Source organism: Coloeus monedula (genome assembly GCF_965178545.1).
Source record: "Coloeus monedula genome assembly, chromosome: 1".
Classification (NCBI taxonomy): Eukaryota; Metazoa; Chordata; class Aves; order Passeriformes; family Corvidae; genus Coloeus; species Coloeus monedula.
The window spans coordinates 80,569,111-80,597,010 of record NC_138781.1 but is presented as its reverse complement, the minus strand read 5'-3'; the positions used below and the strand labels follow the sequence as shown (position 1 = coordinate 80,597,010).

Below are 27,900 nucleotides of genomic sequence, written 5' to 3'. Positions count from 1 at the left end.
ACTCTTGGCAATTCAAGCAGTCTTCACATTATATTTATACCTGAGCATTACATTCTGAGAAAATACCACATTAGCATATTAATTTAGTTTGTGTCATACTTACTAACTTTACTTGCAATTATAGAGAAATTGTATTGTGCTATGCTTTCTCTGTCCAGTAATTCATTAGTAGCAATGGTTCCTTCAGTAGCATCTATTGTAAAGTAGCTGTCCACATCATTCTTCCAATCGATGAAGTATCTGTATGTGAAAAATATTAAAGAAAGTAGATGCAAATGTGCAAAGATTACTCATTTATCATAGCAGCAGTGTAGCTGCCTCAAGTTTTGTTATTTTTCTCTTCACAGCTATTACCATCCTTGCAGGAAGAAGACAATAAAGAATGATTTGTTTATTTCTTTTTTTGCCAAGTGGGAGTGCTCTGGGGGAAATGGGATATAATAAAAGATTTAGTACTTCTGGTGTTCAGATTATTTGAAAACCTAGAAGTCCCAAGAAGCTGATGCACATCTTCTGTGACCCTGATTACTTATACCAGCCACTTTGGAAAGCACGACATAGGCTTAGAGGGAAAAAGAGAAAAGGTATGTGAAATAGGGTATGTGATGTATGAATGGTGATGAAGAGTGTGCCAGGTCTGGACTCTTTACATCCATTTGTAACTGCAGTGGGCTGGACTAGCCTCGCTGGCTCTCAAAAAGGTGTCCTAAAGGATTTTGGCAGAGTAGCAGCAAGGGAGATGGAGAAGAGTATGCTTATTACTACACATATATAGGATCAATAAAAAGCGCTTTGCCTTTGTGAAGAATAGGCTCTGTACCTGTGAGGAAAAGGGAAAAAACAATTGTTTTGGGTTTTTTTGTTTTGTTTGGTTTTTCTGAGCCTTTATTTGTCAAGAAGTATGAACATAGGAGAGATTTAAAACTAGAAATGTCTACTTATTTCTTATTTTTCTTTAGCAAGAAATATAAAGCGAAAGTGTACTTGTAAACATAGCTGCTTAAAAGCAATGTGATAACTATCCCAAACCCATTTCCCTTAAATGCTAATTAATTTGGAAGTCTATTTTCACATTTGATGCTACTGTTTGTAGCCACAACAGAACAATATTCTTTCTTATGCAATTGCCGCCAGCTACTAATTTCCTTTTCATTGTTAGTCTCTTCATACCTTGATAGTGTTTCTCAAAAACTAGACAGGATGAAATTGAGAAAGCCTTTCATGAGCAGTAGGTAATAAGAACAAAATGGCACTCAACAAGTACATTTACAAGATCATAAAACCTAGAGAACCACTCCTATGACACCTCATTTCATGTAAACCAGTGAGAATAAGAATAAAAGCTGCTATTTCTGTCTCTAATTAGAGTTATTTATGTATTTAATATATAGGGAATGGAATGATAAACACTATGTTTACTTCTGTAGAAGGAAGCAATGGTAGAAAGGGGTATATGTCATATTCCCAGAGAAAATATTTCTGCTTGGTGCTAAGAATGCCAATACCTCTGGTAAGACTTGAAGAGTAAAAAAGCCACAAATAAGGTGATGTGCTTGTTTTGAGACATTTTGTTCAATCAAAATCACAACAAAATTCCTATCTGTAGATGAAATAGGTTATTTCATCAATTGACAGGCATCATTACCAGTTTACAGCTTTAATTGAAAAGCCTCAGAAATGGCTTGCTAAAGGCAGCATGTATCTTTTTACACAGTTGAGCAGGCACATTTTCTTGAATATGATATTATTGTCTACCAATATTTGTAATTTCAATCTCTTTGTTCAAAATTTGCTTGACATTAAAATTATGAAAAATATATAAGCCATTTATTAGAAATATCATTACCCTGAGATACTCTCTCAGGAGCAGCAAAATTACTCTGTCAGGCTTTGCATGTTTAATAAATTATAATTTCTTTCAAAATTAAATACACAGCAACCCACAAATAAATGAGTTCAAAGTATAAAAAAGTAACTTGGCTTTTATTTCCCCTTAGGAAGATTAACTTTGCCTGAGTACCCTGCATAGCACAGTATGAGCCTGGGAGGAAAGTACAGGCCTTAATTCAAAGCACAGTGTAGGTGATGGCCTCCTTCACTAGGAGGCCTTGAAACTACAGAAAACATATTAAGTATGACCACTGTTGTGTTTGAAGTGAAGTTCAAGCATGAATATTTGTAGGATTAGAGTCTGATTGTCTGGAAACATTCACACAGGTGATTAACTTCATGAACATCCCCAGAAAAAAAACTTCATGCCCATTCCTAAACATAAGCATCAACAGGATCAAGGTTCACAGTAAGCACTGCAAGACTGGCACTGCTCCTGCTGACACTAATGGCAGAATTCCTCGTGCCTTCTGTGGAAATGGGAATTGAACAGTTTGATAAAAACAGAACGGTAGCAGTTCTTCCAAATTCATTGCCTTCACCTTCACTGTGTTCACAGTGTGAAAATTACTATGCCATCACCTTAGAATTGTTAGTACTTTTATTTATTTATTTTACTTTTGGCATTATCTTTAGAGACATCCCTTCCTTCTCTCTCCATGTGCTGCACATAAGCTTAAATTAGGCATGTAAAAGACTGTTGTTTCAGCTCCTCTCATTTTAAGAATTTACATATTCAGTTAGACTAGAGAAGGGAGAGGTATAGGAGGAATTATTGGAGATGTATTTCCTAAAACATAAATTTACAGGAAAAGATCCAAACAAGCATCCATTCTTCCTCCTTTGATTGGTTCTCCATGTATAGTACCCAAGAAAACATACCTAGAAGAAAATCCTCTTACAGGAAGGTCTTCTGGACCCAGAATTGCACCCAGATACTTCAGTAAGTCTATAAAGCTTAAGAAAATAGTGAATGGGGCCCCACCTATCTGGTCTTGAAATGGAATTTTTTGTGACATCCCAAGGGGAAGTTACTTTTGGCAAAGTCCCTAAGAAAACATAGTTTCCTTTTCTAGGCAAAAAGCACTCTTTCACACGCTGATGCGCAGTGTGAGATTTTTTGTAAATAGGACAGCAACAGCTAATCTTTTTCTAAGGCCAACAGCATAGCGTGAGCTCTGTCCTTAATGTGGAAAAAATGCTTTGAAGAAGAGAAGAAATGGGAAAAATGTCACTAACCAGAAAAATTGGTAACTTTCCAGAGATAAATCCAGATATCTGCGACATAAAGCCTGACATTTCTTGTTAGATTGGGATACACAGAGGAACACTGTCGAAATACTGGTATTAGGACAGCTGTCTAAATCTTCCAGTCATGGTCTAGCAGTTTGAAACAACTGAGGTTGGTTTATTTGACTTCTCAGAGTGCCTGCAAGACAGACCATGGATAAGTGCACTCATCCTAAGAGGCATTTCCCTCCTTGAAAAGTTAGGGAGAACTTACTTGTTGACATAGGACAAAGCAGTATTATTTTTCAGAAACCCCTGAACAGGCCTGCCTGGCAGCTCTCAGCACAAGACATTGATATAGTTCATATTTACTTCCAGGGAAGAAATTTTGACTTATATGTCTCCCTGAATATTCTTCCCAGCAGAGAAGCGTATTCCATATTATATTATTCTTGAAGGCAGGGAGAGTGTGGAAGTATATATCTTTGCAAACATTGTCTGAGTTTTCTTAAGAAAACTGCTTTTTAGCTGCATTTGCACACCATGTAGGATAGAAGAGACAGAATGGAAATATTTTTTTAAATAAAATTATAAGATTCAGGTCTGTAAGACTCACCCAGAGTCCACACTGGCTTCTTAGGAGCTCCAAGAATTATGGGCACTCACCCTGGCTAGACGGTGAGGCTGTGTGTCCCTCATGAGCTCTCACAGAACAGTCTCATGGTGGATGGCTCATCTGCTTGCAAAGAGAGGAGGACAACAAGGGTGGAGTGCTATTGAATACGTGAGTGACAGCAGGTCATCCTTGTGAGGATAACAGGAACTCTGAGCCATCGAGCAGACAACTGTAGTTGCTTCAGACTGTTGTACCATGAATAAAAGAACTGGACAGCTGTCCTGTGCTTCTGGAGAAACCTGTGTGACAACATGCTCAGAAGGGATGGGATGTGGCAGGATGCTAAGGAGGCTGTGAAGCTTAGGACTTGGGAATTATTTTTTGGTCTTAAGAACGTGGAGGGGAAGACTTCTGTCTATCACAGGAAGCACTGTCTTGACAGCAGTGGGGGTTCATCATCACCAAAAGTTTATAAACCCTGTCAAAGTCTTTCTTTGTTGTTCCGTCCTGATATTGACAGCAGCAGTGACACAATTTAACAAACAGAGGAATCATATCAGAGCATGCAACAACTTACACCATATTTACCATCTTCTTTTTTTTTCTTTTTTTATTTTTTTTGGTTGATGCTTAAACAGAACACAAGGTATGCATCTGTGTGCCAATGCATTGGCCCTTAGTGGGGATTTCACCAGCTGTTCCCAGCACTCTCAGATCATCTTCTGAAGAGGATGTCATAAACACAGAGGAAGTAAAACTTGTAGGGTATCAAGAGGTACCAGAAAAATTTCAGTTGCACAATGTTGATATGGTGAAAGCTGAGTCATATCTAAGTGTTCTCTTGTGCACTCCTAGTCCAGAGGCACCCCAGTGTTAAGTGCTCACAGCTGCATCCCTCCATGTCTCAGACAAGCTACTTTGACATAATTTTAGGCTGAAAGGTCTGAAAGTCTAAAAGAAATTGGGCAGACTCACACTTTGCCTGTAAACACCCATACCTCCTAAAAAGCAAGAATGCAAGCAGGAACAGTCTTGTGTAGCTCTGCCATCTCACTGCTGGTGAGAGACATGAGGGGATTTATGAATCTGGAGAAAAAATATTTGTTTCCAGAAGTTTTCTTTCTGATACCAGACCTGAAGGATGAAAAGATGGAGCCCTTGGTAACATGGCTAAACTCTGAATATCTGAAAAGGACTATGCAGTTCTTAAACCTTGTTCTTGAAATTATGATGGTGTAATTTAAGCCAGGAAATGAGCAAGGTAAGACATATAAAAGTGTGTGTTTTAGAGGAAGAGAAGACTGCTTTAAAGCTACACTGTGAGGATTAATGCCAGAGGTAAAACTCAAGGATTAATCTTAAAGAGTGCTGAAACAGGCAATAGATAAGCTGCAGTGATGGTAAACATAAGAAGGGCTCTGACCTGCCCAAACTGCTGAAAGTAGCAGCAAAGACCAGTTTGTATAGCAAGCAGGGAAAGGAAACATGGATCATGTCCCTAGAGATGCTGTTATGCTGAAGGTACTCAGTCCAAACTTACTCCTGAAGCAACAGAATGCATACAGAAAAACTCTGAAGGAGTAAAGCTCATTATTCAATCGGAATTGGCATGAAAATGAAAAAGAATCATAAAATGCAGTGAGCATTAACACATTTAACATCTAATCACTGGCTTTACCTATTGTTTTATTGTAAAATAAATAGTGATCAGTAGTTGCAACCGGCCCCCTAAAAGAAGAAAACAAAACAAAAGTAATAGAGAGGGGGACATTCCTTAAATTTTTATTTTTGATAGAGTTGTCCCACATCACCCATTGTATTCCAGCATAAATGTTCTCACCTGTATTTCAAATGCTATTGTGAAGTTGTACCTTAAGCCCAGTCTGATGGTGAATCTAAGAAAACAAAAATTATAAATTTTCTGTGTACAATCTGAATGATTTGGCTATCAATCCAACTTTAGAAAGCACCTTATTACTTTGACTAAAATTTGTCAAACCAAGAACTGGAATAAACCTTTTTTTATATAATAAAATTCTTGATGTTATAGGATAAAAAGAAGTATTATTTCTAAGAGAAAGTATGCTCTCAACTATGCTTTTCCACATTATTTTTTCCGGCTTCAAGTATTTACTTAATACCTTTCCCTGTACTGAATCAAATTGGAAAGAGGAAAAATCCTCCCTTTCTGTATTATCTTGAAGGGCTGTGCTCTCCTTAAATCTAAACTCACTTCAGTTGGGTTGCCAGTCCCTTCTGATTTTCCCTAAGAACTTTATCCTTTCCCAGTCACTGTGGAAAGCCCCTGTAAATGGTCAGTGGTGGGAGGAGGAGGTGCCTGCAGCCCTCAGAGACTGTGTCTGTCACCCTGAAGACATTTGAGGCAATGTTTGTATGCAAGTCTCAATTTCAGCAACTCAATCAACTGAAGTAAAGGCAGCTTTCTCAGTCCAAGCTGAATTATTGCTGTATTTTGGTGTTTGAATTTGGTTTAATATTATTCACTTGAGAGGTTTAAGACTGACTGCTTTGAGTGAATTGCTATTGAAAGTAGTTCTGTTGATATGGAGAAAAAGAGCAATATGTATTATTTGTAATATTTGCAAATTAGCTACTTTTGACTGTGAACCTTAAATGATTAAGGGAATAAAAGAATTTACAGAAAATCAGACTTTTTCTGCTTTGAATGAGAAAGATCATGGGAAGAAATGGGAACAATAAGGTAAAGTTAAAGCTTATGTTCCAAGGATAATTATCCTGGTAATTTCTCTCCTCTAAGTGAAGATCATACAAAATATCAGATCTATTGGCCAAGATCTTCAGAGCTAAGACTAGCTAAGACTTCAGAATATATAGGCTTAAGTAATTCCTCTTTTTCTTTTTAAATTACTTGGGATCTCATTGCAAGGAGTATCCTCAAGATAAAAAAGGTCAGTGGCAATATAAAATCAGCACAACCAAAATTAGGCATTTGAAGGTTAATGGCTTCTGATCATTGTGCTTTTGTGCTCAATAAACATTTCCTCAAAAATTCCTATTTTTTTTTTTTTTTAATTTGAGAGGGAGAAATAACCTGGTGATAGAGGAGCTTTACAAAAATACCTCAACTTGTCTCAACTCACACTTTGCTGATGTAAAGCACATTGCTTATTCTAGTACCTAGTGACTTGGAACAGTGGCTTTTTTAAGAAAAGTATTGCAAAGAAAGGTGATGGATGAAATAACAATTTTCTGTAATGTGATAGATCACTATTTGTGTATATGACCTTAAACTGTATAACTGCATTTACTTTAAGTTTTATTTAAATATTAAACTGCAGGTAAATGAAAGTCAAGAGCTCATGAAAACTTGGGATATTTAAATACCACCCATCATATCAGAAATAATAAGCATTAGCCTAAAAACATTAGGAACATGAAAACCAAGAGAATTCAATTGGGTTTTGTGATCAGTTAAGATTTTTTGTAATTCCAATACATATATAATTAAATAAATGAAAGAAGCATTAAAGCAGGAGTGGCAAAAGGAGTAAGGGACTGCGAGAATACAAATGAGATTCTAGGTGTGATGAGACTACCTGAAAGCCCAAAGAAATTTTCATTCGCAGAATAATCATGTGCTGTGGCTTGAAATTATTGGACCTCTGCATATAACTGGATGTTGAGAATATGACACTTCTAAAACAGAATTTTGTCCTGGGCATCATGTCATGAGATAAATATCACAAAATTAGAGGAAGCTTACAGAAAAGCAAAAGAAACTGTCTTGGGTCTAGGAATTCCAAGTTGTAAGGAAAGATTAAAAGAACATATGCTTAGCTTGGATAAGAGATGAGAAAAGGGAGACAGGATAATGGCCTGCAGATAACTGAAGAGCTTCAACAGCAAAAAGGGAGGGTAGGATTTTTTCAACACAGAGAAGTGAAGGAGCAAAACTCAGAAAGGAAACTTTATGTTTTGTAGCAAAATCCTTCTGTCAGTGATGTACATTATGCGCACACCAGAGGAATGACACGAGTGCTGTCGTTGCTACTAAGAAGACAAAGTGGGTAATGCAACAGAGACTGTGCAGTAAAGGAAATTTCTAGAAAGGTAGAATGAATAATTCTCATAGTCTTTGTAATGGTAAATTCTGCTAAATAGGAAACGGTGTAATAGTACCAATCATACTCATGATAAGGTGCAGTTCCAAACATTTTAAAATGAAACAATGGGTTTTGGGTCTTTTTAAGATTGCCATTATTAAAACAAAGGAAAACAGAAAAATCCCTCCTACAATGAGGAACAAGAAATTCAGAGGTCAAGTCAAGCCTGAAAGAAATGAAAAACTTAGAGAATGCAATGTGTTGAACGGTAGAAGCTACATGTCCTCCAAAATCATATCCTGCCACTAAAATTTCCTTCCTGCAATTCTAAATCCATTCACTGAGTTATCATTGTGTAAAACTCAAACAAATCTTATCACCATATTTACATGTATAAATATAACTGTAAGTCAGAACTTTATTGCTCTTCTCAAAGGTAAGTGCTAAATTCTTGTGTTGATTACTGGAAGTATCTTCCATTCCGGTTAACACTGAGGAGTGACTTCCATGATTTTGCTGAAGGTGCAATCAAGAATTTTTGAAATGAGTTGCCAGTCTAAAAATATTGACTCAAATACTCCAGCATAAGGTTTTCCAATTGCTGAGCAATTCTTTTATTGCAAAAAAAGGGTACAAAAGTACATGACTCCCTGCTCTCAGAGTCCCAGCCACCCATGGAACAAAGTGTTTCTGGAGGAGTCAGATGTTCTGTGTGAGCTGCTGCATCACAAGGGCACAGAGACTCATCAGCTGCAAGAAGTTTTCAGCACAGTCTGCCAGGCATTTTTCCACTTCAGCAAGTTTCTCAACAATGAAAGATTTCTGCTTGTTGCGGTAACCCATGCATGCCTAAAGAAGTCATTAAGCTAAAACAGGTATAAATAAATGCAACAATTTTTTTTTTTCCTGTGCTACATGGTAGAGTCATCTGAGTTATTTAGGACTAAACAGGATTGTTAACTTTCCAGTCTTTCTCAGGGCTACAGCAGTTGAATCAATGTTATATTAATTTAGTTTCTTTTCCATATGTTCTTTTGACTTAAATATTATCGTGGACTCTCTGTCTTGTGTTCTTTTATTAACTTGAAAATGTTGTCTCAAACAATTTACAGGAGCAGAAATGCTAAAGAATCTTTTTTCTCGTTTGTGCAGCATGGTAATATGAAATAAAGTCTAAGGTACTACTTGCTCAACAGTAGCAGACAGGTTTTGCATATCATTCATGTTGTCCAGTGCTAATACAAGCACAATAACTTTGAAGTGCCCTTTACACTGCACAACCCAACAGCTATTGTGCTGCATGCATACACACTATTTTATATGTGAAATATTAGATAATATAATTACATAACATAAAAAAAATAAAAGTACTTGTTATTGAATAAACTCTGTTAATATAAAATAGTCTAAGAAATACATTTCTTAGTATAATGAAAATAGATAGGACTTCTCTTGTGGAGAACTCCCAGTTTTAATACCTTGAATTTAATATTATGATATTCTGCTTGATGGAAGTAAATGCAATCAAACTTACCTATTGTCACATAAAAATATCATCTGCTATATTCATACTAAGAGTTACTTGAAAAATCTAATTCTAATAATAGCAAAATAACATTTGAAGTTTTGTTGTAAAGTTTGTCTGTCATTAACCAAAAAATGTAAAGGATGTTCCTAGGTGGCAGATGCTGTTCCACTAGGTTGTGGTTTTTTTTTTTTTGTTTATGTGTTTTAAATAATTTATTAAGCCATGTCCCTTAATGGCAGCAGAAACTTTTTGTATCTTTGCTGAATATCTTCAGAACACGGCTGAGGCATTAGAGATCAAACCAAAGGAAACTGGTCTGCTGTCAGATTGTATCCCTTTGGTAATCTCATGGATATCAGGTAGATCCCAGAAGAGCTCCACCCATGCCAATACATAATAATCTCAAATACATTGGTTTTGTTGGGGATTTTTAGGGGGATACTAGAAATTGAGGGTAAACAACAGCAAACAACCAAACAGTAAAAAACCCTCAATGGACAAAACCCAGTCCTATCTGAAGTTTGAAAAGGAACCAGCACTGCCATTCACTACTATCTGACTATCTCCATGAAATCTTAACATGACATTTCTCCAAACTGCCCAGTCAGACACAGTCACAGAAGGGCTTCTGCTGCTCTTCCAGGTTAAGTAGTTTTCTCCTATCCTGACATCCCTCCCTGCTTTGAATCTGCATTATCCTGTAGTTCTCCCAAATGCAATTTCCTTTTCAAATGAAAAGGGACAGTTTGTAAAAATGTAGCTTGGTCTCAGCTGCTTTGTGACCTAACCAGTGTCACACATAGGTCACTGCTCAGTTGTACTTGCAAAACTCATGTCAAAAGCCACCTAAAGTGTAATGCTAAGTTTGTATAATAAAATGCAACCAAAAATGAGCAGCCAATGTGGTTGATCTTAACTAGCTCTAAGTGCCTTTACTGTCATATAATAACACACAACCAACAGGGAGATCATAGGTAGAAAGGTCTTATGGCATTGCTTTGTTCCAAGGTATCAAAAACTAGAGATGCCTGTGTGGATGATGCTGTAGAAGTGCCAGAATTGCCTTTATACCACATCACACTTGACACATCTAAAAAAATACACCCCCAAGTTTACTAGCATACCAAAATATTTCTGTCAGTTTTACTATGATTTTTCTTTCAGCATTTCACACAAGTAGCCATATTTCTGCATGATTTTGTAGAGATTTTCAAATGCACTTTACACTGATTTAAAGCTTTTGTAATAGCCCAGGCTGAGTTATTTTGAAGATCCCACTGAGGTAATGCATCTACTGTTTCAGGAAGGATAGTTTTGCATTAGTTAAAATATTTTGGCTCAAAAAGCAGAGAATTCCGGGATTATTTTGACAAAAACCCAAATAAATTGTTGTCTCTCTACCCTCTTCCAAAGGAGTTCAGCACTGCAATTTCTCAGACTGCAGTCCTGTGAGCTGTACTTCAGCCTTCCCACAATGAGTGTTGTCTTTACCACCCAGCAGGTAGTGATGCTTAAGAGAAGGGCAAAGGAGTTGCTACACCTTGGGACAAGGTATCAATGCTTCTTGTCAGTGCTCCATGCCTATCATTTGCACGCCTTTCCTGTAACACTTGATCTCCCACAAGAAAAAAAGTTTGGGCCTTTGGCATACTGCTTGACTGGGTTTACAGTCCTTTGTACATGCCTCCCTACTTCTGTGATTTTAATCAGGAGGTTGAAGGTTTAGTGATATTAGAAGTCAGTAGCTTACCTGGTCTGAAATGAGTAGTATCAGTGCAAATAAATTATACTTTGCTCCTTTGGAGAACATCAACCATTATGCCAAATTAATTGACAGGAAAGCAGTGGCTGCAGACAGCCAAACTAATGATGGGTCGGAGTCAAGCAAGGGAAGCTGTTAAACTTTTCATAAGCTTTATAAATCTTACATAAGAATTTTAGTAAAACATGCCAGGTAATATAGGAATTAAAATGTGCTGCAGTTCAGTTATCAGGCCTTTCAAACTGCCAATTCTTCCTGTCTACAACTTCCCATGATTTCTCCTCCCTCTGCCTTTAAAGGTTTTATTCATTTTCTTATCTGACCCTTCAGTCAGCTCTACTGTCTGCTCTGCATTTCTCATTACCAGCTGAGTATCTTATCAAAAGCTGTTGTCATTTGGAAAATGCATTGTTTTTATTCAGTCTCAACGTCATTTTTCCTGCTTCATTGAGCAGGCAGAACTGCAAGACAGCCAGGCAGAGGGAAAACGTTGTCCTACAGTTTAATTAAGTCTCAGTTTTTGGACTGTGAGCAGCAGTAGAAGGCATGTTGGACTTAACACCATCACTCCCGGCTTAGCAGTCAATACTGCTAGGATAGGAAAGCAGCAGAGCACTTTCTCTACCAGCACCACACACTATAGGCCCTGAACACCATTTCATCCTGGTTTTGAAAGGTGTACATTTGCCCTTTGCCCTGTCTGTTCTTTTCCCCTTCATCCAGCCCATAGCAGGAAGAACCCACCACCTGCATTCCCCAAGGCACCCAAGCACCAGAGGGCACATCTCACCCTTGGTGAAAAGACAGTAGGGCTCCTGCTTTGCTGGTTTTAGGTGGGGAAAGAGCTTGCTGGGATGGGTGTCTGGATGTCTGTGAGTATCTCTACTAATGGGCAGAGTGAGAATAGAAAGATGGAGCAAGTAAATCTGAGAGGATGCCTCAATCCTGAAGAAAGATGAGAGGGGGGAAAGCAGATGCTATGACTCCATTAGACAGTCAGCCTCAGTAGAAGCCTAAATTTTGCTTTGCATTTGGATGCATCTGACCTAAACCCCAAAGGGTAAGAAAGAGATGCTTCCTGAGCTGCTGTTCCGATGCCTGGCTTGGAATGTTTTGTCTTCTGATAAAATGCTAAGGCATTAAATACCTAAATACTATAAAGGAGAGCTGGCCTACTGGCATATATTCAATAGGAATAATCTTTGATTGTTTTCTTTTGCATTGTGTAAATAGGTAAATATTAGCTCTGCTCTATATCTTTTGGAACCAAAATCTGAACAAATGTCTTTTTATCCATTTAAAAAGATGAAGTAAAATGCTGATGCTGAGACAATCAAAGGAAAAGGAAATAAAGTAATCATGCTGACTCTAGAGAAAACTGCAGTGCACAGTAAAAAATTTATTGCTTGCTTAGATCATCAGTTGGGACTCACTTGGTTTGTCAGCTGGATCTGCAAGAGGAAACAGTGAAGTCAAGAACTGGAGGCTTCATTGTGCTGCTTTGAAGCTGATTTGGTGAAATGCTTATTAAAAAAGAGATTATTCAGAACAGCTCTGATGCTGCAGAGCTGCTGCATTTTTGTCTTTTCTTTCTCCTCCCCAAGCCTCCGATGTATCAAGGAATGCAGAATCTGCAGAGGTCTGTATATGTATATGTCACCTTTTCGAAGGTTTTATGAATTTCATGAAGGCACCAGGCAAAAGTTGCTGTATAATTTGCATGCTGATACTCTGACCTGAGCATCAGGCGCCTATCTGAGCTGAATTTCTGTGCTGTGTTTCCTTCACACTATTTTCAGATTTATTTTCTAAAATAATCTGCTGTTATAGATCTGTATACTTACTATTTCAATGAATGCTGACAGCAGTTTTTTAGCCATCATAGATTCCCTGCCTTTATTTTCCACAGGTTCTATTCCAGTTTATTAAAGATGGATGCCACAGAATCATAGAAAGGTGGAAGTTGGCAGGTACCTCTAGAGGTCATTTGGTCCAAACCCTCCATTTAAGCAGGGACACCTAGAGCCATTCACCCAGGACCAACTTCAAATAGATTTTTTTGATATCTCCACAGAGAGATACTCCACCACCTCCCTGGACAATCTGTGCCAGTGCTTGGTCAACCTCACAGCAAGAAGTGTTTCCTGTTCCTGATATCCAGAGGAAACCTGTTTCAGTTTGTGCCCACTGCCTCTTGTCCTGCCCCTGGACACCACTGGGAAGAAGCTGTCTCCATCCTCTTTGCACCCTCCCTTCAGGTGCTCCTATGGGCACTAAGTGCATTTATCTTCTCTTCCCTGGACTGAACATTTCCAACTCTCTCAGCCTTTCCTCATAGAAAGAATACTTCAGTTCCTTCATCATTTTCACAGCCCTTTGCTGGACTCCCTCCAGTATGTCCATATCTTTCCTGTAATGAGAAGCCCAGAATTAAGACACAGTAGAAGTAGAAATATCTGAGATCTGTTTGTGTCTACAGTCAGAATATGACTGAAACTTCCAAACACAGAGATTCCTAAAAGTGTAAAACTCTCAAAACCCCTGTTATTTAAACTTTATTAACAAGCCTGAAAGCAAAAACCAAACAAACAAGCAAAGTGCAAAATATGTAAGAAAATCTGTACGCAATAACTTTTTAAACATAATAATAAACTTGAGTACTTTAGGACCAGGAATTATAATCAATACTTACAAAGAGATCTAAAGGATAAATTCAGAATGAAAGGACTTGGAATCTGACTAGATTGCGATGGTAGTTATCCTTGTGGAAAGGGATGAAAGACCTTAAATGAAAATATTGGGAAGCTTATTTATTATTCTATACTAGTGAGATAGCTTCAGGATCATCTTGGTGTACCAAAGTGCAGATTACCAACTAACACCTTTCCCTGTAGCACGTAGGTTTTTCTTAGGCATAGTTTTAAGTCCTGAGCCCTCATAATCCTCTGTCAAGCCCTGAGAGGTTCACCGATTGAGGTGATATGATAATGGCTGCAGCCATTAAAACTCTGTTTTAACCTCACAATTGCTTTCCAGAATCCCTGAGAAACTCATTGCTGGAGAAATCTGGAATAAGAGTTCTTGATGAAAAATCATGAAGACTATTGTTTGAGGCAAAAGTACAGTGTGTGCCTCTGGGATGAGAACGGGCTTTGTAAAATCACATCACCAGGTGGTACAAGTGCTGTGAAATAAACTAGAAATTATTACGAACTATTATGATCATATTGTTCTTTCCCTTCACTTTGGCTACTTAGCTGTTCTCAATTAATTTAAAAGCTTTCCTTGCCAGGTTGTACTTTGCCTTGGATCTGAATGCATAATTCTTGATTTTCAGCATCCACTTCCTTCACAAACAGGCCGTTCACTGAGAGCCGTAGTCCATAAACTTCTTGGGTCTACACATCTATTTCAGTTCAATCTCCTGACTGACATTTTATAGCATAATATGACTGCATATGCCAGCTGAAGATCGCTGTTTTTCACAAGCTTCAGTAACTTGATAAATTACTGGCTGTAAATAAAGGTTACTAGCCTCTCTCAGTTTTAGACTTTGTTTCCAGTTGCTTTTGACTTGCTGGACTTAGGAAATAATATTTCATGCTTCAAGTGCATCCAGGAGTTGATCTAGGAAAATTTATGCATGTCAAATGCATCCCACTAGTCCTTTATTTGGGAAGGTCTGATTTTTCTCTAGCACAGTCTTTCTGACTTGTGCCAGAAAGTACTTACCTTTGCTCCATGTTCCTGCCAGTCTTGAGAAAACCCACACAGATCAAAATGTCATTCTACGTGTGTCCCAAAATTGCAAAGAAGGATTTTTAATGCACAACTCTGTCTGTTTCCAGTGAACCTGCTGCAGCATCACAGAGGGCTAATGAGTGACTACAATTACCTTCCCCCCTGATCGTGTGTGATTGCTTCAGCCTTAAGTATATAGATTTAAGATTAAGACAAATTCACACCTTTTTCGTTATTTCTCCTTGTAGTATCTCCAAGCCTATCACTGAATCAAGGTACCACAGACTCTGAATTGATACAACTGAGCCACTTGCCAGCTGAGCTGTGATAACTGTCTGTGTGCATCTAATCCATTCCAAGTGTAAAATAAATTGTATTAAACTACCATGAAGGGGACTAGCATAATAATTTGTTACATCTTGTTTCATGGTAAAGGTAAAGCAGAGACTGTAACTCTGCTCTGACTGCTAGAAAACAGCTCCTTTTGAAGGACAATTTATACACAGAATAGGAAAGCTTTTTCTGCCTTCTGTTTGAAGAGAAGTCACTTTTCTGTCCAGTCCCTTAAAACCAACCAGTCACTGAGGAGGAAGACAAGTCATTCAAACCTAGAGAATGGCAGAGCAATACATGAGATCATAGGGGAAAAGCTTACAGGAAAAGGTTGGTGGAGTAGAAGATGTGATTTCCTTGAGGTCGTGAAGAAAAGTTTAGGAGCCACAAAACAGAGAACAGACAAGTCAAAAGTGGGGAGAAGTGGGAGCTGGAAGTAGGAGTTCATTGCTCTATATCATATCCAGCATGGCTGGAAGGTAGGTAGATGGGGATCTTGGTGCTCACTGAGCCAAATGAGAATGGAAAGGAGAGGATGGTGAGAAAAGAGCAGATGTGTCTGTCAAATATACACCTTGGGATTCAGAGAAAATGTTGGATAGGAACCCAGTTTCTGTAGTTTTTGAAAGAAGATAAAGTAACTGGAATGAAGAGAAAAAAATGCATCAAGACACTGAGATCAAAAAAGATGTCTGTCCTCAGCAGAAGAAAGGAAGAGGGTAGACTAGGACACCAATTAAGTTAATGGGAGATGGTTCAGGAGTAAAAATATAGAAACCAGCTGTGGGAGGAAAAAAGACTGTGGAATAGGAGACTACTCTTTGACAGAGCATAAGAGATATAAGAAAACATTGATCTGGCAGGAGGACAGAAAAAGATAGCAAGGCATCTGCAGCAGAAATTGAGTAGTTCTGCAGGGATTTGAATTGGATAGCTTGGATAAAATAGAACTTGGAATAGAGGTTTTAAAAGTGGGGTGTGTGACAGGGATTTCATAAAATGCAAGGGACAGAATATAGCTAAAATTGCAACAGAAACCTATAGGAGGCAACAGAGCAAGAAGTGTGCAAAAACCACCAGAGCAGCTAAAAAGAAACCAAAATTTCTGTGTCTCAACGTCTCTTATCTATACAAAACTGACTTGTTTCTCTCTAGCATGGTACCATACACAGAAAAATAGCTGTCACTTAATCTGTTATTAAATGAAGAGGCTTGAGGTGCTAGAACTAAATGTCTCAGACTTTCTACATATATACCCAACTGTAAGATATATTTTGATGTCACAGGGTGGGACTTTTCTTTTTGAAGAATAAGTAAATTCAAAAAATGTGGGCACAAAAAATCAGAAGAATTATGGGATCAAAAAGTCAAACTCTTACATACTTTAATTCATCTTGTTAGTGCTTGTACATTAAGATACGGTGTTCAAGGATTCAGGAAGAAACCTTGATTTTCTTGATCTTAACATGACAAAGTATTTTGCTGGAAAAACAGAACCTATTCATCAAAGTTTATGGACCATTGTGAAGTAGTTCAGAAAACAAATAAGGCTTTCCCTTTGGAAGCACGTGCAGGGAATACAGTCTTATCCCCAAGATACTGAGGGCAGGACTGACCTATGGCTAGTACACATGGCTTTTTACTTTATTATCACAGTTTCATGACTCTGGACTTGGTCAAGGCAATGCATGGCCCCCACAGCTTTCCTCCTTTGAGTGGTTCTTTCAGTTCATAAGGCAAAACTCCTGAGTCAAGCAGAGATCTGAAGAACAGTGTTGTGGCACAGAATATGAAACTCATTGTTAATTAGAGTCATGTCTGGGATTCACATCAGGGACAATAATCGTCTTATACTTTATGCCAGAAGATCATCTCCATAGAAATCTGACAACTTCAGACGTGTCAGTGCAAAGCTGTTGAACTTCTCACACACTGTTAGACAGAGCTCACTAGGAATTTGGTCTTGCCCTCCATTTCTGCTTTCTTGTTATTTAGACAGCTCTCACTATAATATTCATGCTGTATGGACATATAAAACAGTGATTTTTAGGAAGTCCTGAAAACCCTTGTACCTGAAGTAAAAGGATCTTTACCAAAAACTTGAATAGTTACAAATTACATACATTGTAACACACTACAAGACAGCTGCTTTTTTTCCTCCCAGTCATCTTCAAACTGTAATAAACTAGACGAGTCTGTGAAGAAAATGAGACCAGAGCTGTTTTTACAAGTGCTTTGGGATTTTTAATGGACAAAATGTACATAGGACTTCACCTTAACATGTAAGCTGAACATTTCTTGAAGCACTAAGGATAAAATGGGAATAGACAAAAGAGATCACCTGAGACACATAAGCTCCAGATTTAACACAGTCTGAAAATTAGGTGCACTGGGGTAATGTTCCAAAACAGCTGCAAAGCCAGTCACCCTTGCAGGTGTTGGATACCTGCAGCTCCTTTTCTCCTTGTGTTTAATTTCCTGTTCATTACCCAATGCATACTCTGTGCTCTTTTGCTCCAATATCTCTAGAAATACCTGCCTACAAAACGAACCTTTTAAGACTCCTGACTTGTCCAAAAAATTTGATACCAGTAACAGAAGAAAAGAGAAAAATAATATAACACTCATCATTTTCAATGTCCTCCAGCAAAATATTTTTCTTTAACAGCTGTATCCAGTTTTCATTCTTAGCTGTTATCTCCCCCTTCCTGATGTGCCTAACATAACAGACCTAAAATTTTTGTCTGATAACATGGATTTAGTTGCTGGAACTAATACTGTTTCCTTTCATGTGAGCTGTTCTAGCTAGCCTTGCTCTCTGGAGTTTTGCCTTCTGTTGCATACACTGCAGATTTTATCCCAGTCTTTATTGTTTGGCAGACTGTTGATTTTTTTTTTTTTCTGTTACGGACTTCTTAATGGCAAAACCATTCCAGGAAAACATTTCAGAGAAAATGAATGAATTTGTAGAGAAACTACAACCATTAGTTATAGTGTTTACCCAGTACTACCCAGTAATTTGTATGGGATGTGTCTTCAAAGAACATGACTTGCTTTTCCCCATTTGTTTAGAGGGCATATTTACTCAGAAGTTGTTTGGACTCCTTTCCAGCATGATGAAATTGATGAAGTTATTCTTTAGCTCTGTGAGATGATCTAGATTTTAAACAGCTAACAGAGCATGACTGGTCAAGATACAATTAGAACTTGCAAACACATTCAACACTATCAAATTAATTTTCACTTTTCTAACTTATGTTCTTGTTTTGATTGTTTTTTTTTTTTGTTTGTTTTTTTGTTTTGTTTTTTTTTTTTTCTTAGAGGATATAAAACTTAGGGGATATTGAATACTAACACGTTGGTGTATTGGGTCTGGCTGAAATGGAATTCATTTTCCAATAGCAGACTTCACAGTGCTGTGCACTCCATTGGTACTTAGAAAGGCGTTCCTAACATGCCAGTGTTTTGGCTACAGCTGAACAACCCTGGCACAGCATTAGCTCTGTGTCTCCAACATTCTCCCCATCAAGGGGTTGGGCGTGGGCAAGATCCTGGGTGGGCAAGGTCCTGGGAGGGACACAACTGTGCCAGTTAAATTAACCAAAGGGATATTCCATGCCATACGATGTCAGCCCAGATATAAAAGCTAAGGAAAGGATGAGGAAGTAGGGGAATTTGACAATGTTTGTCGTCTAGAGAAACCATTACGTATGTCGAAGCCCTCTTCCTGGGAAGTGACTAAACGTCACTTGCTAATGTGAAGTAGAGAATAAACCCTTTTTTCCTCTTCACTTATGCGTGCACAAAGTTTCATTTATGCTTTAGTAAACTGCCTTATCGAGTTGTTTTCCATCTTGTTTTCTCTCTCCCATTCAGCTGGGAAGGGGAGTGATAAGAGTGGCTTGGTGGGCATGTGGTGTCTGTCCAAGGTCAACACACCACTGTCCTTTTTGGCACCTGACGAGGGCAAGAGAAAGGCATTTATATCAATCTATCTATCTATATCTATCTATCTATCTATCCTTCTATCTATCTATCTATCTATTTATCTATCTATCTATCTATCTATCTATCTATATTGAATGCTATAGTAATAGCAGTTATTGAGTAGCAAGCTCCTTTGCAGGAGACGAGGTTTGTCAGCTGCACTGCTTATCTCCTTGTTCTGCTGAGTTTGGGAACATGTTAACACAAACAATGGCTCTGTGCTTTGCCCTTACATGACAGCCTGGTTATGTGGGGGGAAATATCTTCTGTGGGTGGTGAGGGAATACACCTCCCTCTCCCTGCCCAAGATTGATGTGAATGGGTTTATAATGCAGGCTCCCATGGTCATTGCTCATCCTTATTTAAGCTGCTTAATATTGCTAATAATAACTAATAAACTAATACTTTTGGCACACTATGGGATTTGTGGAATCTGGTGTCATCCTGGTGTTAGAGAAAACAAACTTTAAATATGGAGATATGGAAATGTGCCCTGAGGCATCCAGTTCCTGGGTGGCAGGGTGTGTGGAAGGATTTGGGCAGGTTCCTAGGGTGGTTATTACCTCCAGTTACCTGTGACTTTGCACCTGAACAGGTGACCAACACTGGCAAACTGACCCGTCAACTGAGGGAATGGTGCCTTGCCCACCCCAGAGAAAGCCAGCACCTTCTCTCCCTGTGCTGGAACCTGGCCTGTGCCTGCTGAGCCACTGTTCAGTACTCTCAGAGGGCTGTAGGTGAGGCAGGAACCAAATTGTATTTGAGGACACCATGGCTGAGACAGGGACACAAACCACAGCAATTACAGTACTCGCACCAGTGGTGAAAACAAACAAATGGATAAGGCAAGCTAGAGGTCCATATCATTGATAGGAAAGGGAGGAAGAAGAAGGTGAAGACAAAGGAGAAGGAGAAGGAGAATCAGGAGAGGAGAGATCAGATGAAGAAGCTGGTTCTTCAACAAAGAAATTTGAAGAAGTGAGACAAATCAAACAGGAACCTGAAGTTACCCGTTCCTTGACCTCATCAGAGCTCTAAGATTTGCAGAAAGATTGCAGCCACCAGCCAGGTGATGCTGGGATAATGGCTGACAATCAGCAATTAGAAGGTCAGGAAGCCGCAACAGCTGAAATCCCTTGCTATAAGTGGGGAAATTGAAAGAGGGACTGGAAAAGAAGGAGAAATTTGCAGTCTCTGGAGATGGCCTCTCTAAAGTGTGAGGGCACAATATCCGTTTAAGGAAGATCTTGCGAATTGCCCAGGAAAGAGAATCACTGCAGATGAAGTTATCCAGTACTTGAGAGAATTAGAAATCCTGGAAGTTGTCAATAGCAAACTAAAAAGTGATAATGTTGCTAAAGATCCAGAGAATGCCCCTTGCACAATGGCCGTGGTGAGAAAGGTGGCTCAAAGTGCCCAAGAAGCACCATCATATAACAAGTTATCAGAAAACAAAAGAGGCTATGCTATATTTATTGATGGCAGTGTGGTACGAAACCATTGGAGATGGAAAGCTGCTGTGTGGAGTCCTACACAACAGCTGCTAAAGGAGAAGAAGAGTCAAGCCTATTTGCAGAAGTGAAAGCCTTCCATCTGGCCCTAGAGATTGCTGAATGAGAAAAGTGGCCTGTATTCTGTCTCTACACCAACTCCTGGATGATAGCTAATGCCCTGTGGTGGTGGCTGCAGCAGTGGAAGACCAACTGGCAACACAGGGGCAAACCCATCTGGGCTGCTGCACTGGGGCAGGACATCCCTGCACAGGTACAAAACAACTCTGAATGTAAGTCATGTAGATGCACATGTACCCAAAAGTCGTGCCACTGAAGAACACCAGAACATTCCTGGACATAGTTCATGTTTTTCTGTGGGCGTGAACCAGCCGAATCAGCTCATAAATGTGACCCTGGGAGCACTTCTGCAGTTTATTGGTGTAAGGGGTCAGCAAGTAGTGCAGCGAGACTCAAATGTAGGGGTAATAACTATAGATGGCATTTGGACACTCAAGTAATGATTTCAGGGTTAATGGACATTATAATGGACACTATAAAATGGCTCAGGATTCAATATTCCTGTGAACACAGTATATGGATAAACCATCTTGAGACAATTATTTTTCTTGTGTAGTTGCAAATGCAGAATCAGTAAAAAGCACTTGAGTCTCCTGAGAGGGTTTATGAAATAAAAAACTCTCACTGAGGAGTGTTTATACATCCAAATTATTCCACTGTCACATGAAAAACTGCTCAACACTGTGATTAAAGGCTTTCTCTCTGGTTGCAAGACAGTATGGTTTTCAACAGAATATTTACTTCACTGGGGCTGTTTTCATAGGCTGCCACCAGGGAAAAATGTTCAGAGTTCAGTCTTTGTTAATGAAGATTTTGATCCTTTGTCAGGGAAGGAATGTGTCACAGACTCACGAACAAATAAATTTCTGTATTTAAAAAAATGAAGATTCTATTAAAAAAAAAGTGAAAAAGCCAGCAATAACAATAGTTTTAAGCAAAAATTAACAGTGAGTTGACAAAGCAGGAGCTAAAGAGTCATTGTTGTATGTTAAATTTTTGCACATGATTACAACTAGCATGTTTATTGTATATTTTGACAAGTACTGAGCAAAAATACACATAATTAATAAACATGGATTTGAAAAGTCCAAATTCAATTTGTAATCAAATATGCATGAATGTGCATGCACTTAGTAGACACTAGTGGCATTTTCCTGTTCTGTCATAGTCCCATTTGATAAACATTAATAGACATTGATAACCATTAATATTTAAAGATTGATGGCACACATTATGTCTGCAATAGTTCTTATTAAATTCTCAGGATAAAAATGTTTCCTGAAGTCAGGTAGGTCCAACATAAATCAGTACTGGAAGTATGTGTTAACGACTGCCTATATCTTAGACAGTTTCTAAGCTTTAAGGGGCTTCCTTTTTGGTACATGACTCTGGTTCACTTTAATCTTTCTAATGTGGCTGTAAATAGGTCATCAAAATCAATGTATTATATTTGTATAACAGATCCCCGCTCCTTTTTATTTCATGAAACTAAGCTATAGCAATAAAGGAGAGGCCTGCCTGGCAGGAGTTTCCTTGTGCTGAACACAGCCACGTTGGTCAGCAATCACATCCCCACAGCCTCAGACAAGACACCTGTGGTGATTTTTTATCAGAACATTTGTTCTTTTCCAGATGTAGGGAGTAAGTGGTTCTTGTGAAAAGAGCAGTGCTTGCCATCACCCATTGAGGTCTAACGCAGGCAGACACAGCGTGTACAACCTCATTTCTCACTGCTGTACTTCAGAGATATTTTTGTGGAAGACCCAGTGTGGAAGATCAGACCTAAGCACATTTTATCTCAAACATTCTGAGCATTGCTACAGGAAAGGTGTGATCAGAGGAGAGGATCCTGCAGAGGTGGGGCTGGGCTGTTCTGAGCCAACTTCCTGCTCCACCTTGAGACTCATTCTCAGCTTCCCCCTGCCAACTCATTTCCTGGAGAAGGGCTGGCTGTGCATGTGCTAACAAAGCGGTGTGAAAAATCTTCTTTACATAAGAGGTGTGCACCAGGTTAACTATAAAAGGCATGGATTGGGCCCCCTTGCTGTCTCTTTTCCAGTCTTTCACTGTCATTGTTTGCCCCAGCTCTGGACCATCCCCACTGGCAGGTCCAGCAAGGAATCTAAAGACTGGTGATAATCTTTGTTCTCTCTCCCTTTTCTGTCTTCTGTTCTATTCCCTTGCTTTGCCTGAGCAAAACATGGCCCTTACTCCATACTGAAGTTTTTTATGGGAATGGGGAGTTTGTGGACGTGTGTTGTGTCTTTTGAGCCAGCACCTTTTGAGGAGCCTGTTGTGGGAGTTGGGAACTTAATGAAGTGCACCTTACAAAATTAAGGGCTGCCATCCTTGTGGAAGTACATTGTAAGAATTTCAGGGTTAGTTAGCCAAGACCTTGTGAGTCAGAGTAAAAGCCTGAGAGTTCCCTGACACATGACTTTGTTCAGCCTGGAGGAGAATTTACAGTGAACATCACTTTCTCTCCCAGTGGGTTGTGACACCCAGACACCATGCTATTCCTTAGTCTTAACATACCATCTCTAAAGCCATGTCAGTGTGTGGTAACTTACATGATTAGTATGATAAGGAGCTGTGAGCAATTAATGTATTTTTCCAGAGAATTCACCCAAATGAGCATCTATTTTTGGTACTTTTCATATCATCAGTTATCTGTTACAGTGGCAGGCTTGGTATACTTTATATCTCCATACCAAGTTCTTTGCCAGTGCATCCAACTGTCAGCAGCATTTTGGGTTGTCAGAGAGTTACTGAAGGAGGAAAAGCTCTCTTACCTAACTGAGCTGCTGCCAGCATCAAGGTCTTGTGCTGTCACTGCACCTATAATGGTCCCCACAGGTGTATCCTCATAGACTTCCATCGTGTACATGGGCTTGCTGAACACTGGAGGTTCATCCATGTCCAACACATTTATCTTCACAGTGGCAGTATCTTTGAATGGGCCCACTGAGTGAAATCGATGGTCAAGATGGAGATTGGAGGCCTCCACCTTAAAGGTGTATGCCTTTTTCGTTTCGAAGTCTAATGGCTGTAGGAAGAACAAAAGCAAAACATCAGATTTGACTAAAAATTAGACACTGCAAAATCACTTTGGTTGGATTAATCTGACAAAACTTAAGATGCCTTTAGTGTAAAACTAATCTCCTGAGCTAATCAATCATTTAGGTTTGTTTTGAAGTTCATCTTATGCTAAGGTGGTTTTTGAAATAGGCCAGATGAATCATAGTCAGGAAATTACTGCTTCTCCACATCAAAAAAATCAGGATGACTGGCATGGATGTAAACAGTTACACTGTAGATGTCTGAAGTTAAATGAGTGAGATTCATTTCTTGCAAATGAGCTGAGTGCAGGTTAGTCAGAGATTTGCATTCGCAACTCCAATGCACAGGCAATCATCTGTCTCTAGCTGATCCAGGTCCTTAAATAGAAGATTTCCCTTTTTTTCAGCAGGAAAAGCTTTCAGAAGACCATGACAGTGATGAAGACGAGCTCAAATGAAAACTCTGATATATATCAATGAGTCAAACTAAACTTCAGGTATGACTTGGAATGTGAATTCTAACTTGATCTGAACCAAGCTTTCCTGTAAAATGTCGATCTTAGCAGTGAACTGATATTCATGCCGTGTGCTTGAGCTGTGTGTACTTTGCAAAATGCAGACTTTGGCTCTGTCTTATGATCCTAGGTGTAATTCATAGGGTCCTGAAGATGACACAGCAGCTTTTGTGTACTTATCTGGGGTTTTGATGGAATGTACCCTGCAATCAGGTTGTTTTGATGTGGGTTTCTGTCAATGCATATCAATTTAGTGCCTTTACTTCTAGAAAAGTAATCATCTCAAAACCCTTAATGCAGTCTTATGTAGTAGAAAAGATGCAGAAGTTTATTTTCATTTAAAGGGTTTATCTGCATTGGCTTTCATGTTGTTTTTAATGTTTCTAACAAACCCTTTCCCTGATGTCTGGGTAACACTGGCACCTAGTGGTTTCTGCCTATAATTGTTAAGCTGGAAATTTTCTAACGGGAAATAATACGGTATCTGAAAAAAAGACCAGTTTTACATGTGTATGAATGAGAATATTTCAGTGTCTGTTAATTTTTCTCCAGTGTTTTCAGTCAGTTGTCACAGCCAGGATAGATTAAAATTCTTCCGTTTTCTGTCCTTATCACCGCAGGACATAGTTGACCAGATAACTGACTGGTGTAAATTGAAGCAGCTCCATTAAAATCAATTGAGTTACCTTGATTTGCATCAGCTGAAACGCTACCATAATGGTTATAAATCCTTATGAAAGACTTCATAATTTTAGTAGACTAGATGCTCGGTCTTTTTTTTTTTGAGCTGGGGATTTAAAATTAGGCATATAAATCTAAACAGCATAGAAATAATCAGGCTTGAAAGTAATCCACTACCACACACAACTGTCCTCCGACAGACAAAATTACCAGAAAAGACAGTATGTGCTGCACCTCTGTGTCTGGACTGACAGAAAGAAGAAGAAACTAAGCCTGAGAAGAAACAGACAAAATTAAGTCTGGTAGATCTCATGTCCCAGTGGTGAAAACCTAAGATGTTGTCTTCACTAAAAACAGACATGTTGCTCCATTATCCAAATTTCTGCCACACTGTGTTTTCATTTGCTATACTACTCATGTGCACTGTTACTCATTGCCAAAACAATTTTACCCAAAAAAGTAGCCCCCCAACTCTTCTCCAGGTATTTATATAAATTGTTAACACTCTTTCAAAAAATATAATGAGGGGAGAAATCTGAAGTTTAAAGACTTAGTCTGGAGAAGAAAAAATCGGGGTTAAGCTAGAGATAAGTGATGAAGACAGGGAAAGCAAGAAATCTAAGCTCCCACATAGGTAGTAATTCTGGGTAATACCATGTATGTATCTTTCATACCACCAAAACTGCATTAAAACTGTCCAGACTGGCTCCTGTAATACGTCAGTATGTTTGCAGAGAGATGTATTAATGGCAAGAGCCATAATTCATGCAGTCCTTGCAGGCTGTCTTTCACCAAATTACTCTTCAAGGCAGTTATACCAGATCATGGTGCATGGCCAGTGCCCAGTCACCACATTTCATGATGCAAGGGGAACAGAAAGCAATAAGATTTCAAACAATTCTGGCTATTGGTATGTTCAGACTGGCATATTTCACTGCACAGGTACCCAGGAAGCTTTACTTCTCTATTTCCCAGCATTATGGGGAAATAATAAAGTATATTTTTAAAAAGAAAGTGTGATCCCAATAAGGGATAATATTTTTCCACTGTAACCTCAGAGCCACTTATCCTTTCTTTCTGTCCCTCTATGGGTCTGATGATAAATATAGTTAGGGGTTAAACAATATGCGGCCAGTGTAAAGCACGGATGGCAGTCAAAATAAGAAGAGACAGGCTGAAAGTGATGAGCCCTCATGAGAGAAAGAAATCAGTGACAGACTCACACAAAATAGCAGAAAGTCTTCAGTCTAAGTGAGGTTAAACAGCAACTGAAATGTATGGAGAGATGGGAAATGTTGCAAGTGGTAAACCTAGGACTTAATTTCAAACAGAAAAAGAATTTGTACAACATATCTCACGTAACAAGAGTATGGTTTTAATGTCTTGTGTGCATGGGGAGCTCATGCTACAATCTCCTGATCAGTTCTGTTTTTTCCAGATTTGAACAGTTGGGCCATATAGATAGCATTGACAGTTTCAAATTTTGGCATTTGGATTGTCCAAAATTTGCCTGAAAACAGTAGAATTGAGTGTCTGCATAGCTCTCAGGCAAAACCTTGTTTTAAAGCACGTTAAAAACCCATTTTATTATATTTCCTTTTTTCAGTAGATATTACTCAAATCTGTCAAGGAAATCAGTGGTCCACACAGTATTCTAGCTGTATTAAAACCAAAAAAACCCAACAAACAAAAAAACCCCCCACCACTGTGTTTTGCTGGTACATAATAAATGTCTGAGAGTGTTCAGTCCCATTTTCATTTCTAATCTGGAATGCTGCTAAGGATACAAACACAGTAGAATGTTCGAATCATACAAAAAAACCCAAATCAATAATATTCTTGAAATGTCTTTCAATTAATCAGATTTTAATGGAATGATTTCACAGATCTATTATTTTTTTAAATAACAAAGAGAAATGTTTATTTCTTCTATAGACATAACTACATGCAGAAGGTAAGTTTGAATAAGGCTTTTATTTTGCAGGAGAGTTTTGGTTTTTTTTTTTTTTTCCTGCAGTTAACAGCATTTCTGGTAATATTAAGGCAATGCCTAATTAACTGTGAACTCTTCAATAACTGGAGTATTTCTAATTGATATTCTAAGTACCAGTGACAGAACAGATGTATTTGGCCCCCTCAACTTGTCCTCATCTGTTTTTTCCTATGTTGAGCTTACAAGCTGTTCTATATATTTGCCTAGTAAAGTCCTATCAGCGTATTCACTCCTGTGCACAGCAAAGCCATTCTACACATCCCCAAATCAAACACATACTGACAAATCACTTTAACTTGCAACTCTGTGAGTACCATGAATGGACTAGGAGAGCACAAAACCAGCTTTGTATTAGAAATAAACATATTTTGAGATACTACTGTTTTCCACATTCAAGGCAGAAGTTAAGAAATGCTGCTATATAGATGCACCTATATCTAAAATTGTATATTAGATAAAGGGAGAGAGAGAAAGAGATTTAAAGAACTGAAAGGAAAAAAAAAGGTCTGAAAAATGTAATGAATTCTGATTATAATCACAACAAGGGTGGAAAAAGGACTACCCTGTCAGTTTGTTCTGCTTCACAAAGAGGCAGGACTGAAAACTCCAGAAATTTCTCCTTTTTATCCACACATAATAAACATGAGAGTATTGTTTCTTACAGAGGCTTTCACCTACAGTGATGGAAAAGCCATATTTTGGGATGAGATTTTAAGTCCCAGGACACATAGATAGTTATGGATAGTAGGACTGGGTTGAGAGGAAGTGCATATTAACTTACGTTTGACTTCATACTAGTATTGTCCAATTGCAGAATAACTCTGGGTCACCTGTGCTGGTCTCAAAAGCTGGCAATATTTCCCCTTCAAATGGGTTGAGCATCTTTGCATTCTGTGAAATTTTGGCATA

The 27,900-nt window shown here is 38.6% G+C and overlaps 1 protein-coding gene across 1 annotated transcript in view; it reads right to left on the bottom strand.

Moving 5' to 3' along the window:
* Positions 1–27,900, bottom strand: part of LOC309572553 (cadherin-12-like) — a gene marked incomplete at both ends in the record, with an annotated part of 156,874 nt that overhangs the window by 13,521 nt on the left and 115,453 nt on the right. The window contains 2 exons of the mRNA XM_082280899.1: positions 104–240; positions 23,536–23,789. Of these exons, the coding sequence (XP_082137025.1) occupies positions 104–240; positions 23,536–23,789 (391 nt within the window). The remainder of the gene's footprint in view (positions 1–103; positions 241–23,535; positions 23,790–27,900) is intronic.